Here is a 15,673-nt window from a genome sequence, read left to right as displayed (position 1 = left end):
TGAAAGGGGGTTCCAAAGAGGATGGATCTAGACTGTTCTCAGTGGTAGAAGATGACAGAACAAGGAGTAATGGTCTCAAGTTGCAGAGGGGGAGGTTTAGGTTGGACATTAGGAAAAACTTTTTCACTAGTAGGGTGGTGAAGAACTGGAATGGGTTACCTAGGGAGGTGGTGGAATCTCCTTCCTTAGAGGTTTATAAGGTCAGGCTTGACAAAGCCCTGGCTGGGATGATTTAGTTGGGTTTGGTCCTGCTTTGAGCAGGGGGTTGGACTAGATGACCTCCTGAGGTCCCTTCCAACCCTGAGATTCTATGATCCCTTTCCCTCATCACCAGTTGTCCCTGCTCCCCCACATGGGGGCTAGAACTCAGAAGCCAGTTATCGAAGGAACACTTCCTTTTATCTCCATTATAGCCAATCTAGGACTAGGAGTGAAGGACGGAGCAGAAGCCCTCATTCCTGCTAAGCAACATTTCCTGAAGGTGATGGGTTTTGGTGGAAGCGGCCCCACATTTAAAGTATTCCCCCCCCCCAATATCATGGTATGTGGAGTACTTAGCAGAGAGGTTTGTAGGACAATGTTAAAAACAGAACCGCCCCCATCTCTTTCTCTCTCTCACACAAACCTGAAATAAACGTTTTTTAAAGCTGAAAGAGGAAGTCTCCCTTTAAGACAGGCGGGTGCCTAACACTATGAGGAAGTAGGAGAGTTCAAAGATCTAACCCCCCGCTCCACGCCCCAGTTCCTCAAGGGTGTAGCTGCTGCTTTCCAGCCCCAAACGACACCTCGATTAAACAAACCAGTGATTTCGCCCACCACAATAGACCCAGCACTGGAAATAGCCCTTAGGTGGGCGAGTCCCACGCTCATCCCCAGGCCATCTTCACACACACCTAGGGCGGAGTCCTCCTCTTGGCCCTCAGCTGAAATACAGCCCGCCCCTGTCCAGACGGATTGCGCCTCGGGCTGGGTTTGATCCCAAGCCACTACACGTCTGGCCCCCCATGGGCAGCCCCTCTGTGCACCGCAGAGGCATGTGGAACGCAGGGTGGGGGAGGGACATTCTCGCCCCTGCTTCTTTCACCGCATCCACCCACCCAGGAGCAAAATATTGTGCCGGGCTCGGCTTCTCCCGTTGCTGTTTCTCGCTAGGGGTGAAGCTTTTCATGCATATGCATCGTGTGGGGCGCGCATCTCCGTAGGGCGGCTCGGTAACGGGTACGGAGGACACACATGCACGCACAGGCGGATCGATAAACGCACATCTGGGGGGGTGGGGGTGGTGCGGGGAGACTTGCTTTCTCCTTGCACCTTATTTAGGCAGATGAAGCACCATCACATCCCTGCAAAATGCCAGCCCTATAAATAATCCTTCCCCCCACCGAGCAGCTCCCTGCCTGCCCGCGCTGCAAGCGATCGGCCCCGAGCCGCACGAGGACATCAAGCGGATCGCACTGAATAAAATAAGGTCACACGGTACCTTGCGCCGGGAGCGGAGCAAGAAGCCAAGTAGCCGCTGGAAGAGGCAGCAGCTGCCGCCAAATGCCAAAGGAACCGCTGCTTTCTGCACCAGTAATAGGCTACAGCCCAGGCTTCCGGGTTGGTCAGTTTCAACGTCACGGCCCCAGGTTTGCAAAGAGGCAGCGGCAGCATGAAAAATAACTATAAAAGGAAGAGACACACGGGGGAGGAAGAGGAAACCCTGTTTACCTTTGAAAAGCTCAACTGCCCTGCCTGTCAGAAAAGGCAGATTCTTTACAAACCCTGCAGGGATGCGCATGAGCTGGTCGGTGCATGTGCAGTGTGGAAGCAGAGATCCCCCCCTCACACACAGCTCAAAAAGCGGGGAGCGCTCACGGTGGTGACCTATCAGGCTAAGGATTTGATCCTGCAAGCTGCTGAGCAACTCCTGGAAATACAAAGCACCTTAACTCCCGCTGGGAGTTGGCTAGTACTGAGCCCCTTGCAGGAGGGTGCGGTGAAGTTTAGCATTGGTAAAGCACTACCAGATCTCCAGGTGAGAAGTGCAATAGAAAGCATTTGTTTAATGCTGGATTTATTTCACCTGTAGTGATACTACAAGTACACTCACATGGGTGATAGTAAACTCCATTCATTGTTTCTCAGACGGAAGAATAACTCACACTGCAGCTAGACTCTGATTTTTCCCCCCCACTCACCTGAATGCACCCACTGAGGGTCTGATTTCCACAGCTGCTGAGCACCCACAGCTCTACCTGAAGCCAACGAGCCTGATTCTCTTCTCACTTACACTGGCCTAATCCATTAACTTCAATGGTATTGCTCCTGGTTTACATTACAGTGAGAGGAAAAATAAGCCCAATGAGAGTGTTTAGCAGATCTGAAAATGAGGCTCTAAGCATCCCTGGAAGGTGGTTCTTGTGAATGGTTATGGGACCACCAAGTCATACGTGTAATGAAATAGTAGCATTGCCAGTCATGGATTCCAACTCCTCTCATCACCTGTCAGGCTACATGCAGACATGTGTGCAGAAGTTAATACCCAGTGAGCAGAATGGGGTTGAAATAAACCCCACCTTTCAGACTCTTAAGTGCACAGCTAATTTTATGGAAATGGGCTCCCATTTAGAAGAGCCCTTAAGCATGTGATTAAGTTCATCCCTATTAAACAAAACACTTAAGTTTGTGCTCAACTTTAAATGTGCTTAAATCCCACTGAAATCAATGGTACTTAAACTCATGCCTAAACAGAAGCATTCACTTAAGTATTTCCTGAATCGGGATCAGCTGCTGAGCCAGAGATTGAACTCAATGGTATTCCTCACCTGTATTACATTTGTGCCATGTGCAAGTGTTTGCAAGATCAGAGCAGAAGGCAATCAGAGGTTTAGTGCTGGCTTTACAGAGTAGCGTTAGAGACTCAATTGGCTGGTTTTGCTGTTCACAGGGCTCAAGCTATAAACATCAAGTCTTTTTGGCATGCTTGAGTATTACTGCCTTAGCACCAAGCCAGAGTACAGGACTGGTATAAGTAAATGCTACAAGTGAAACCACAACTGAAAAGGAAGGATTGCGTGATAGACACACCAACACACAGGGGTTAGTGCTTGCATACAGGCAGTCACCAATTGAGACACTATCAACTGCAGTCTGCAGTTTTAGTTTTTCTTCTCATTTATTATACCCTCTTGAAAGCTTTTCTATTAAAGAAATATTAACAGCCCCTCTGGCTTTTCCTCTCTCTTCTGGCAGCAAAAGTCAGGGTAGCTCTGTACAGCTTGTGTCCTCCAGCACAATGGCTGAGGTAATCAGGATAGCACAGAACTCTAGAAATCCAGGAAAATTCGATCATGTCACTCTTCCTCGTGGAGCTGCACTTTGCTCCTTAAATAGTCCCACTGATACAAATGGGAGCCACAGATGACTCCTTGAGAGTATGTGCGGCAGAATCAGGCCCCCAGTTTGTTAATTCATTGTAGCAGACAAAAGATCATAAAACCGTAGCATTGTGGGAACAACAAAGAAACAACCTTCCATCAAAATATTTGTCAATTCTGCAAACACTTATGCACATGCTTAATCGTAGGTACATGAGTATTTCCATAGACTTCAGTGGGACCACTCCTGTGTTTAAAGTTCAGGGTTTGCAGGACATGTTGGATATTCTTTTCTGCATTCAAAATAAAACCAAGGTCCTATCTGTCTATGGTAGTTAAGAACTTCATGGTACTTCCCCCCATGCCACTGCCCAGCCAAGAACAGGGACGTCAGACCCCAGCATCTTATTCTGATGCCAGTTTCTTAATTATACTACAACAACACTCAGAGGCCTTGATCAGGATTGGGGCTCTATTGTGCTAGGCAGAGCACACACACATATGCTAATAGACAATCCCTGCTCTGAAGAGTTTACAATGTTAGGCCTTGATCCAGCAAACCCTGATGCAACTTTATATAAGACAAGACACAGGAGGACATAACCAATCCAGTGAGAGCAGAACAGGCTTACAGAGACAGGAATGTGTGGTTAGAAACACTATGTTCACTGTGAGTTGGTTTCAAGTCATTTAAAGAGATTTTTAAGAAGCATTAACAATATATGAACAAAAACAGCAGCTATAAGTAATACCCAGATTGTAAAGTCTTTGAGGTACAGCGCTGTCCTCTTACAAGTCTGTAAAGTGCCCTGCACACACATGGTGCTATATAAATTATGCAATAATTTTTTTTAACATGGATAAGGCCACATTTTTCCCTAATCTTCTCTGACCATTTTGCTGAAACTTTCCAAAAACAGTTCAACCTGAGGCAGATATCTGGTATGGAAAATTTCAGCCCAAACAGTAAAAGTTTGGCAAAGCTATGTACAAGTGAAACCAGGGTCTTCTAATGGAAAGTGTTAAGGAACCTTACCTATAAATGTTACTACCAGTGCTGCCTATAATAAGGATAATTTACATGGGCTCTGATCCTGCAATAGGTACAGCCCTTGTAGATCTCCACTGACTTCAGTGGGGTTCTGCAGTTGCCAGTATGAGCATCAGAGGCTAAGGTTCATAGTAAATACTTTTCCACACTTGCAAACTGCCCGTGTATCATTCCTATATGGCCCCTTTCACCATAGTATCTGAGCTCATAATCATGAATGGACTTATTCTCACAACTCCTCTGTGAAGTAAGGAAGAAATATTATTCCAATTTTACAGATGGGACCTGAGGCAGAGAAGCTAAGGCTTAGATTTGCAAAGGAACCTCACTCCCATGGATTGCAATGCCAATTTCTGGCCTGGTCTACACTAGGCGTTTAAACCGGTTTTAGGAGCGTAAAACCGATTTAACGCCACACCCGTCCACACTGAGAGGCCCTTTATATCGATATAAAGGGCTCTTTAAACCGGTTTCTGTACTCCTCCCTAACGAGAGGAGTAGCGCTAGTATCGGTATTACCATATCGGATTAGGTTTAGTGTGGCCGCAAATCGACAGTATTGGCCTCCGGGCGGTATCCCACAGTGCACCACTGACCGCTCTGGACAGCAATCTGAACTCGGATGCAGTGGCCAGGTAGACAGGAAAAGCCCCGCGAACTTTTGAATATTTCCTGTTTGCCCAGCGTGGAGCTCCGATCAGCACGGGTGGCGATGCAGTCCGAAATCAAAATAAAAAAAGAGCTCCAGCATGGACCATGCGGATGTGATTGCTGTAAGGGCAGGCAAATCTGTTCTATCAGTGCTCCGTTACAGAAGACAAAATTCAAAATCATTTTTAAAAAATCTCCAGACAGACGCCATAGCAGGGACTCAGCGCACTGCTGCGTGACAAGCGTAATGGAAAGCCAAAGAATCAAATGGACGCTCATGGACTGGAGGACTCAAGCTATCCCACAGTTCCTGCAGTATCCGAAAAGTATTTGCATTCTTGGCTGAGCTCCAAATGCTTCTAGGGTCAAAAACAGTGTCCGCGGTGGGTCAGGGCATAGCTCGGCAATTTACGCCTCCACCCACCCACCCCCAGAAGTGAAAGGGAAAACAATCCTCTCTTGACTCTTTTACATGTCACCCTATCTTTACTGAATGCTGCAGATAGATGCGATGCTGCAGCACTCAACACCAACATCCTTGCCCCCCCCCTGCCATGGGTGGCTGATGGTGCAGTAAGACTGACATCCATTGTCATCATCAGCCTATTAGCACATGGGGCAGTGCAAAAGGACTGGTAACCATGCTGACTAGCATCTGTGAGGTCAATCAAGGGCGCCTGGCCCTAATTTTTCCTGGTAGATGGTGCAGTATGGCTGGTAACCGTCCTCATCATAGCAACAGGGGGCTGAGCTCCATCAGCCCCCACCCTTCATGTGTAAAGAAAAGATTCAGTTGCCCCTGGACTAGCAGTGGGATGCTGGGCTCCTCTCCTCCACACTCCTTAATGTCTTGTCTGGACTATCATAGCAGCTGGAGGCTGCCTTCCACTCATTTCTCACTAACAAGTCACTGTGTCTTATTCCTGCATTCTTTATTACTTCATCACACAAGTGGGGGGACAATGCTATGGTAGCCCAGGAAGGCTGGGGGAAGAATGGAATCAACAGGTGGGGTTGTTGCAGGAGCACTCCCTGTGAATAGCATACAGCTCATAATTTCTGCTGGATCTGACACAGAGCAGCTGTGCTCTCTGGTTCTATGATACAGTGGTTCTCTAGTACACTTGCCCATATTCTAGGTAGGACTGATTTTATTTTTAGATACCAAAAAGGAGAGATTGACTCAGGGAGTCATTCCCAATTTCGGCTTTTGCACCCCTGGCTAAGAGCAGCCAGGGGCACTTATGACAGCAACAGATAGTGCAGTGCAAAAGGACTGGTAACCATGATCATCTTATTACCAATTTATGGATTGGTAGATGGTACAATATGGCTGGTAACCATCTCTGCTGTCATGCAAAAGCAAAAGCATGCTGCTGTGTAGCGCTGCTGAATCGCCTCTGTGAGCGGCATCTAGTACACATACGGTGACAGTCACAAAAGGCAAAACAGGCTCCATGATTGCCATGCTATGGCATCTGCCAGGGCAATCCAGGGAAAAAAGCCGCGAAATGCTTGTCTGCCGTTGCTTTCCCAGAGGAAGGAGTGACTGACGACAATTACCCAGAACCACCCGCGACAATGATTTTTGCCCCATCAGGCACTGGGATCTCAACCCGGAAATTCCCAGGGGCGGGGGAGGCTGCGGGAACTATGGGATAGCTACGAAATAGCTACCCACAGTGCAACGCTCCAGAAGTCGACGCTAGCCTCGGACCGTGGACGCACACCACCGATTTAATGTGTTTAGTGTGGCCGCGCGCACTCGATTTTATACAATCTGTTTTACAAAACCGGTTTATGCAAATTCGGAATAGTCCCGTAGTATAGACGTACCCAAGGACATAAATAGCTTTGAAAATCTTGTTTACTGTCACACTAGAGGGAATTGAACCTGTCTTCCAAGTTCTAGCACAGTGCCCTATCCACTGGACTATCCTGCTACATGAGCAGCTTGCAGTTATCAGTACCTTGGCTATGACAATTAAAGAGACTAAGGTGAAAGGACTGTACATGATGCTTCCATAGTTTACTCAGTTATATTACTTTGATATCATTCACATTACGGTAGCAGCCAGGAGCCCTAATCATGGACCAGGACCGCCTTGTGCTAGGTGCTGTACAACACAGAACAAACATAGGATCTCTGCCCCAAAGAGCCGGCAATTTATATAAATATTAGCAGTAGATTGTATGTAAAATGTGTAAGAAAGACACTGTCATGCTAAAATGACATTTTAAGAAACCCCTTACTCATGTTAGAGCTTTAACATTACAATATTTTTTCCAATCTAGTCTACATCCCATCTCGTATGCTCTTTATTTCATATTGGACTTTCATTGTCTCCAGTTTGGAAAATGAGAATATTGGAGTCTGTTGTTCTTTAGGCCCTGATTCTGCAATCAGTTCCATGCCGACAGACCCGTATCTCCACTCTAGGGCCCACTGACACCCAAGGGTAGGAACAAGACCTTTGTTGTGTTCATCTTCTAGGTCTATGCATTAGCACACTGCATCTGTGATTAGTGGCAGGGGACTGTTGAAATCCAGTGACAAACCATCTTTATTAAAAGGGTAAAAATATCCCAGGAACTGGGCTCCATGATTTTTTAAAAATGTAAATGTTGGGCTGAAATTATAATGTCACTTTAATACCAGAAAGAACACATGGCAGTGCCTTAATATGGTTATAGCGAAGAGAGTACTCTAGCAAATACCCAAGGCGGAGTCTGACTTTCCCTGAAATTCTAGCCTCCTCTGACTGAAAATCAACTACTGGCTGCCTATAGACGACAGGTGGGCTTTGGAAGATTCAATTTCTTTTAGTTAATTATAATGATGACATCTATAGATGTCAGGAGGTCAGACTAGATCAGGGGTAGGCAACCTATGGCACACGTGCCGAAGGCGGCACACAAGCTGATTTTCAGTGTCACTCCCACTGCCTGGGTCCTGGCCACCGGTCTGGGGGGCTCTGCATTTTAATTTAATTTTAAATGAAACTTCTTCAATGTGTTAAAAACCTTATTTACTTTACATACAACAATAGTTTCGTTATATCTTATCGACTTATAGAAAGAGACCTTCTAAAAACGTTACAATGTATTACCGGCATGCAAAACCTTAAATGAGAGTGGATAACTGAAGACTGGACACCCCACTTCTGAAAGGCTGCCAACCCATGGACTAGATCATCATGATGGTCCATCGCTTCAGGCCCTAAAGTCTCTGGGAGGACAGTAGGAACAGCCAGTGATCATGGGGGAGGGAGACTCACATAACCTGGAAAAGTCCCCAGTGAAGTTGCCTGTGAGAAGAAGACCCAGTTATTCTCTTTGGGAACAAAGCCAAGGGCCGCTATTACCTGGGGCCAGCGTGGCGGGGTTTGAGCTGCTTTTCTCTTTGAAGTAACTTTCCAGGTACATGCTCGCTCCGGAGCACTGGCCCAACACGGGGACACGAGCCTTGCGCCGTGGCGGGCAGCTGCTCTCTGGGCAGAGGCACCAGCACAACACAGGCCGTCAGAGGGGCCTGAGAGCCCAGCGGTGCCTGTAACGCTGCTGCGTCCCTGAGGGGAGCGGCCTGGCCCAGCAGGTGCGGGCCCGCGCCCATCAGCGCGCCCTATAAAGGCGGAGCCGGCGGCGGAGGCGCCTCCAGCGATCCCGGCAGGATGGGGGAGCCGGAGTCGGAGCCGGTTCGCAAGACCCACATGAACATCGTGATCATCGGCCACGTGGACTCGGGTAAATCCACCACCACCGGCCACCTCATCTACCAGTGCGGGGGGCTGGAGCCCCGGCTGCTGGAGAAGCTGGAGGCCGCGGCTAGCCAGGTACACTCGCCCCCTTCCGGCCCCATTGCGGGGTCGCCCTTCCCCGGCGCAGACGGCCCCTAGCGGCGCGGCTGCAGGCCCGGGGGCTGAGCCGTCCCCACGCGCCCTGACCGCCGCGCCGCGCTGCTCGCCCCGCAGGTGGGGAAAGGCTCCTTCAAGTTCGCCTGGGTGCTGGACAAGCTGAAGGCGGAGCGGGAGCGGGGCATCACCATCGACATCTCGCTGTGGAAGTTCCACACGCGCCGCTTCTCCATCACCATCATCGACGCGCCGGGCCACCGCGACTTCATCAAGAACATGCTGACCGGCACCTCCCAGGTAGCGGGGCCGGGGCCCTCCCTCGCCCGGGGGCGGTACGGCCGGTGCCCCCGGCGGTGGAGCGGCCCCATCCTGCCCCGGGCTGAGCTGGGGGCGGTGTGACAGGGGCTGGGCGGGCTGCAGCCCCGCCGGGCGCCCCGATCCTGCCCCGAGCTGGGGCTGGGGGGGTTGCAGCCCCGCCGGGCGCACAGAGCGGCCCCGATCCTGCCCCGGGCCCGGGCTGAGCTGGGGGCGGTGTTACAGGGGGCTGGGCCGGTTCCAGCCCCGATCCTGTCCCGGGCTGAGCTGGGGGCGGTGTTACAGGGGCTGGGCGGGCCGCAGCCCCGATCCTGTCCCGGGCCGAGCTGGGGGCGGTGTTAGAGGGGGCTGGGCGCCCGGGTTGCAGCCCCGTGGGCGCACGGAGAGGCCCAGATCCTGTCCCGGGCCGAGCTGGGGGCGGTGTTAGAGGGGGCTGGGCGGGCCGCAGCCCCGCCGGGCGCACGGAGAGGCCCCGATCCTGCCCCGGCCCGGGCTGAGCAGGGGACGGTGTTACAGGGGCTGGGCGGGCCGCAGCCCCGCCGGGCGCACGGAGCGGCCCCGATCCTGCCCCGGGCTGAGCTGGGGGCGGTGTTAGAGGGGGCTGGGCGCCCGGGTTGCAGCCCCGCCGGGCGCACGGAGCGGCCCCCACCCTCACACGACCCCTCTCTGCCCCAGGCGGACGCCGCGGTGCTGATGGTCTCGGCCGCGCCCGGGGAGTTCGAGGCCGGCGTGTCCCGGCAGGGGCAGACCCGCGAGCACGCCCTGCTGGCCTATACCCTGGGCGTCAAGCAGCTGCTGCTCTGCGTCAACAAGATGGACCTGACCGAGCCGCCCTACAGCCAGCGGCGCTTCGAGGAGGTGGTGCGGGGCGTCAGCCTCTACCTGCGCAGGATCGGCTACAGCCCCGCCGCGGTGCCCTGCGTGCCGGTGTCCGGCTGGGCCGGCGAGAACGTCACCCTGCCCAGCGCCAAGGTGGGGGATCCATCCGGGCAGGGGGAGCTCAGGGCAGCTGCTGGTGGGAGGGAGCCATGTGGAGCTCAGTTCCGCGCAGCGGCTGCTCCCTTCCAGCAGGGCTCTGGGCCCTCTGCCATGCCCAGTGGGTAGGAGGGAAGGAGATGGGCCACGCAGTTGGCGGTGTTGATGGTAAGGCGAAGTGCTGAGTGCTGCAGCCATGTGGGGAAGGGACAGGCCTACGGGCACCCTTTAGGGTGAGTCCAGGGGTAACGGCCCTCCCGCGGGGGCTAACAGCCAGACCTCAGGTCCCAGCCCCAGGCTGCATTTCCTGTAGCCAGAGACTGCCAAGGAGATGCTTGGCTTCCCCCTGCAGATGCCATGGTTCAAAGGCTGGAAGGTCAAACGGAAGGAAGGCTTTGGGAAGGGGCAGACACTCCTGGAAGCGCTAGATTCTCTCCTGCCTCCTGTGCGGCCCAGTAACAAACCCCTGAGGGTGCCTCTGCAGGACGTCTACAAGATCGGAGGTCAGTCCAGGCAGGCACGGGACCCTGGGATATGCTGATCTACAGCTGGGTTCTGTATGGGGGGGTCTCTGAGATGATTGACTGGTCCTCTGGGGGCAGGGCCCAAATCCTACACAAAGCATACTGGGTGCTGGTCTCTTTGCTATTCTGGCCTTGGTTAGTGACGGCTCAACTTCATGAAGGAAACACTTCTGAGGGGACTCTCCCTCCATCATCCTTGCCAGGATACTCCACCCTCCCTCAAACTAACTGGTCTGCTTGCTGTGCTGGTTATGGGCTTTCCACAGTCAGCTCTGACTTACTCTTCCCCTGTCTCCTCCTAGGAATTGGCACTGTACCAGTGGGGAAGATAGAGACAGGCATCCTCAAGCCGGGCATGAACATCTCCTTTGCCCCTGCAAACCTCTCGGCAGAGGTCAGAACCATTGAAATGCACCATGAGCCACTGCAGGTGGCTTTTCCTGGTTATAATGTGGGCTTCAACATAAAGAACATTGCAGTCAAGAACCTGAGACGGGGCTATGTAGCTGGCAACTCCAGGAGTGACCCCCCAGCAGCAGCAGCCCACTTCACTGCTCAGGTGCAGAGACTTTGCTTCTATGGGGCTTACATGGTTCATAGAGTGGTGGCCCTTCATGTGTGTGCAGCAGGGAGGCCAGAGTTCTTGAGGGGGTGTGACCTCTGGTAGCACCACTGGAAGGTTTGGAATAGGTGTGGGGAGAAGGTTGGGAGAGTCAGTCAGACTGGACTCTGCAGAATATAGTAATTGCTACAGACACTCCTCCCCAGTGCTGGTGTCTGTTGGCTTAGGCAGCTTCTAGCAGTATCTGCTGCCCAAATTTTGGGGCACTGCTCTCCATAAATGTCTGGGCATTTAAAAAAGCAATCAGATGGTTGGGGAACCCCTAAAGCACAGATCTGTTCCTGGAACAAACCCCTCCTTTGATCCTAGGTGATCATCCTGAATCATCCTGGCTTTATCAAGGCTGGCTACTCCCCAGTGGTAGACTGTCACACTGCTCATGTCACCTGCCAGTTTGCTGAGCTCTTTGAGAAGATTGACCGTCGATCTGGGGAGAAGCTGGAGGACAATCCCTCCGTGCTGAAGTCTGGAGACTCTGCTACCATCAGACTTGTACCTAAGAAGCCTCTGTGTGTGGAGCGGTTTTTTGACTATCCCCCTTTAGGCAAGTATCTGAAGTCAAGTCAGCTCTACCTATTTGCTACTAATCACATACATGAGATGTGAGGAGTCACCTTAGCTAAACCCTAGGAGCTTCCATTTCCATTGTCTATCATGGTCTTGTGTATCTTGATGGACTGGGCAGGGAAGCAGAAGCTGACTGTAAACTTCAGCTAAACAACCTAAATAAACAGACTGTTACTGCACTGAAGGTGGCCTAGCAGTCTGAACTGCTTGAGTCAGTCATGGACCAGGCCCCCATTGGTTAATGCTGTACAAACACAGAACGAAGATGGTCCCTGCCCCAAAGAGCTTAAACCTCATTATAAGATGACAGACAAGAGTAGGGGCTGGAGGAAGTACAAAGTGACTGCATGAATATAAGCAGTAGTGCCGCCGCCTTCTTGGTTTGAAAGGCAACTAAAATATTTAACTTCATTTCAGGTCGCTTTGCAGCTCGGGACTTGAAGCAGACTGTTGCTGTTGGAGTCATCAAATCTGTGGAAAAGAAGCCTGCGGGTGTCACTAGAAAACAGGCGCAGAAAGCTCTGCTTATTAAGTGAAATGGGTTCTTTTCCCTTTTTTGTTTAAAGCCAATTTAATTGAAAGATGCCTTTAATGTAATAAGGTTAATTTGAGATGGACTTTTGTTTTGCTTAACTCCAAATTGGGATGATTGTTTTATGGTTGGTTCAGAGCCAGCAACATTATCTGAACATTAAAAGCCTCTTCATCTCAGAGGCCTGCATCTAGTTTAATAAAGAAATCATTTGAGACACAGCTTGGTGCCTCCTTCCTTATTTTAAGCTTCTAGAAAAATGTCTCCACTCTCCAGCTGTGGAGACCACAAAGGCTTCACAGCTGGACCACTTCAAATGACCACGTGAATCTATGCAAGTAGGCTTGACAGGTGACCACAGCTTCAGGAGCCTCAACTACTTTAGAACACTCCAGCAAGCCAGTGTGAACCTCTGGGAGCTTCTATGTAAAGGGCTCGCAACTCAAGAATCAAGCGTGCGTCTACTTGTGGGGGAAGCAATAGCAAGAACCAGGATGTGATTCTAGTGGTTAGTGCTTCCATGAACAGCCACGTAAACTTTCACTAGATGAAAAGGGAGGTAGGATTAGATTTAAACTAGGGCTGTCAGGTGATTAAAAATAATTGTGATTAATTGCACTGCTAAACAATAATACAACTTATTAAATATTTTGGATTTTATAAATTTTCAAATGTATTGATCTCAATTACAACACAGAATAAAGTGTACAGTGCTTGCTTCATAATTTTTAATTAAATACTTGCACTGTAAGAAAGAGACAAGTACTGTAGTGCAATCTCTTTATCATGAAAGTTGAACTTGCAAATGTAGAAGTATGTACAAAAAATAACTTATTTTTGAATGCAATGTGAAACTTTAGAACCTACAGGTCCACTCAGTCCTACTTCAGCCAATTGCTCAGACAAACAGTTTGGTTACAATTTGCAGGAGATAATGCTGCCCATGTCTTGTTTACAATGTCACCTGAAAGTGAACAGATGTTCACATGGTATTGTAGCTGGCATTACAAGATATTTGTGCCAGATGTGCTAACAATTTGTATGTCCCTTCATGCTTCAACCACCATTCCAGAAGACATGTCCATGCTGATGATGGGTTCTGCTCAACAATAATCAAAAGCAGAGCAGACTGATGCATGTTCATTTTCATCATCTTAATCAAATGCCACCCGAGAAAGTTAGGGGTGTGTGTTTGGGGTCTGTAGTTTCCACATGGAGTGTTGCTCCTTTAAGACATCTGGAAGGATGTGCCACACCTTATCCCTCTCAGATTTCGGAAGGCACTTCAGATTCTTAAACCATGGGAAACATGTCCTCTGGAATGGTGGCTGAAGCATGAAGGGGCATACAAATGTTTAGCATATCTGGCACGTAAATACCTTGCAATGCTAGCTACAAAAGTGCCATGTAAATGCTAGTTCTTGTTTTCAGGTGACACTGCTGACTGATTATTTACAATGTCACCTGTAAATGTAAACAAACTGGTGTCTTAACAATTGGCTGAACAAGAAGTAGGACTGAGTGGACTTGTAGGCTCTAAAGTTTGAGTGTTTGAGTGCAGTTATGGAACAACCAAAATCTACATTTGTAAGTTGCATTTTCAGGACAAAGATTTCATTATAGTATGTGTATGAAGTGAATTAAAAAATACTCATTTTTACAGTGCAAATATTTATTACAAATATAAGGTGAGCACTGTACACTTTCTATTGTGTTGTAATAGAAATCAATATATTTGAAAATGTAGAAACATTTTAACAAATTGGTATTCTATTTTAATGGTAACTCATCAACAGTCCTAGTTTAAACATAATTTTGTTGAACAACCTAGGGCAATTTGAAGAGTCCTAATTGACTTTCCCCTACAGTATTGTTTAGGGTTCTCTTTCAGAAGTCTTCAAGAGACCAAACTCTTACTCCTGCCCTCCTCTAGTGTCAAATGCCAGCAGCCTAACAAGGTATTACTGTACCTCTTACAAGCAACACTTAGTTTAGTATTCTTAACTAAAGTCCAGCCTATAGCTCTCACTAATGGGTGTACTATGGCTTAGGTCAGAGGTCCCCAAGGTGGGAAGCATGCCCCTGAGGAGGAGTATGTAGGCCGTGTGTGGTATGGCAGAGTTTAGGCCAGCTCCCAAAGGGGGAGGGGAGGGAGCACCACCCAGCCCCTCCCAACTCCTGTCCCTGTCCCTAGTCTTGGCAGGTGGTGGACCCACACCTGGCTGCCAGCCCCCATTGCAGCCCTGCTCCTAGCCCCCCCAACCTCTGTCTGCATCCATCCAAGCTGGTTCCTGGCCCTGGGGGGTGGGGGCAGGGCATGACATTCAAGTTTGGGCCTGCTGGCTTAGGTGTCCTTAGAATAAAGTTAACACAAGACATTTTGCCTAAGTCTAGCAGCCTTCATTTTACCTGTGAGCGAGCACAGTTAATCGTTCACAGCTGCTAACCTAAGATAACTATCTCCAACTTATGCACCTTTGGCACAAGCCTATGTGATAAAGAGAGGCACATGTGGCTAGACTAATCCTCCACTCTTGGCTAGGAAGCTATAGCTGGGATTGTGGCCTAGTCTTGCAAAGGGGCTTTCCTGATGGGGCAGGAGAATAGTTCAGATTTTGTAGGTGCTGATCTAATAAGAAATGGAATCTTCTAAACTGTCTACCAATGCAGCCAAGTTTAAAATGCTTGCAATCAAACTTTACTGCTGAGCCTAAGTGAAATAGGAGTAAAAAGTAGAGGGGTGGTTCTGGTCAATTTGTAGTTCCTAGACCAGCTGCCATTTGTCCTGTAATGTACATTAGGTTAGTACTAATGCATAACTGGTTTAATCTCTTGTTTGTGACAGGTGCAAGGAAGTAAAATTACACTAACAGCTGTTTACAAAGTGTTAATGTTTAGCTTCAATATCTCAACTTAAAGTCACCAGCAAAGTCCACTGGTGTAAGTTCCCACTAACTCTGTGCTTATCACACATACTCTAGAAACAAAATCTTGAACTAGCCCACACTTAAGCTTTAAGCCTGTGGTTGTGCAATATTAGGAACTTCTACAGTATCCTGAACCTGCAGCATCTAGTGGGCCTTACATTCCAACAAGGGCCAAGCAGTCTCAGGGCCTCTGTGTTTTGCAGTATAACAATGTTGGTGTATTTTAAGTAGACTTACATGTCACAAATTAGTGTCCAAGTAGTCAGTGCATTTTTAGTTAGGGCTTAGATATATCT

General features: G+C 49.4%; 2 protein-coding genes across 6 annotated transcripts in view; one reads left to right on the top strand and one right to left on the bottom strand.

Moving 5' to 3' along the window:
• Positions 1-8,502, bottom strand: part of CYRIB (CYFIP related Rac1 interactor B) — a 151,657-nt gene extending 143,155 nt beyond the window's left edge. For 2 of the 5 annotated variants that reach the window (XM_045004747.1, XM_045004749.1), the window contains exon 1: positions 1,481-1,623. Coding sequence is in view for 2 of the 5 variants with exons in the window: in XM_045004743.1 (XP_044860678.1) it covers positions 1,711-1,780 (70 nt within the window). In the remaining 3 variants the exon portion in view is untranslated. Of the gene's footprint in view, positions 1-1,480; positions 1,624-1,710; positions 1,874-2,180; positions 2,275-8,426 lie in introns of those variants that run through there. The other 3 variants (XM_045004745.1, XM_045004748.1, XM_045004743.1) reach the window with 3 other exon arrangements.
• A 95-nt stretch (positions 8,503-8,597) lies between these two features.
• LOC123365443 (elongation factor 1-alpha-like) lies at positions 8,598-12,667 on the top strand (the record flags this gene model as incomplete). Its single annotated transcript, XM_045008301.1, has 7 exons — positions 8,598-8,894; positions 9,033-9,212; positions 9,906-10,202; positions 10,558-10,708; positions 11,032-11,288; positions 11,661-11,895; positions 12,336-12,667. Coding segments are annotated over 7 exons (1,536 nt in total), but the record flags the coding sequence as incomplete, so codon positions are not given.
• Positions 12,668-15,673: the final 3,006 nt, after the last annotated feature.

This window comes from Mauremys mutica, chromosome 2, assembly GCF_020497125.1.
Source record: "Mauremys mutica isolate MM-2020 ecotype Southern chromosome 2, ASM2049712v1, whole genome shotgun sequence".
Taxonomy (NCBI): Eukaryota; Metazoa; Chordata; order Testudines; family Geoemydidae; genus Mauremys; species Mauremys mutica.
This window is presented reverse-complemented; position numbering and strand designations above follow the sequence as displayed.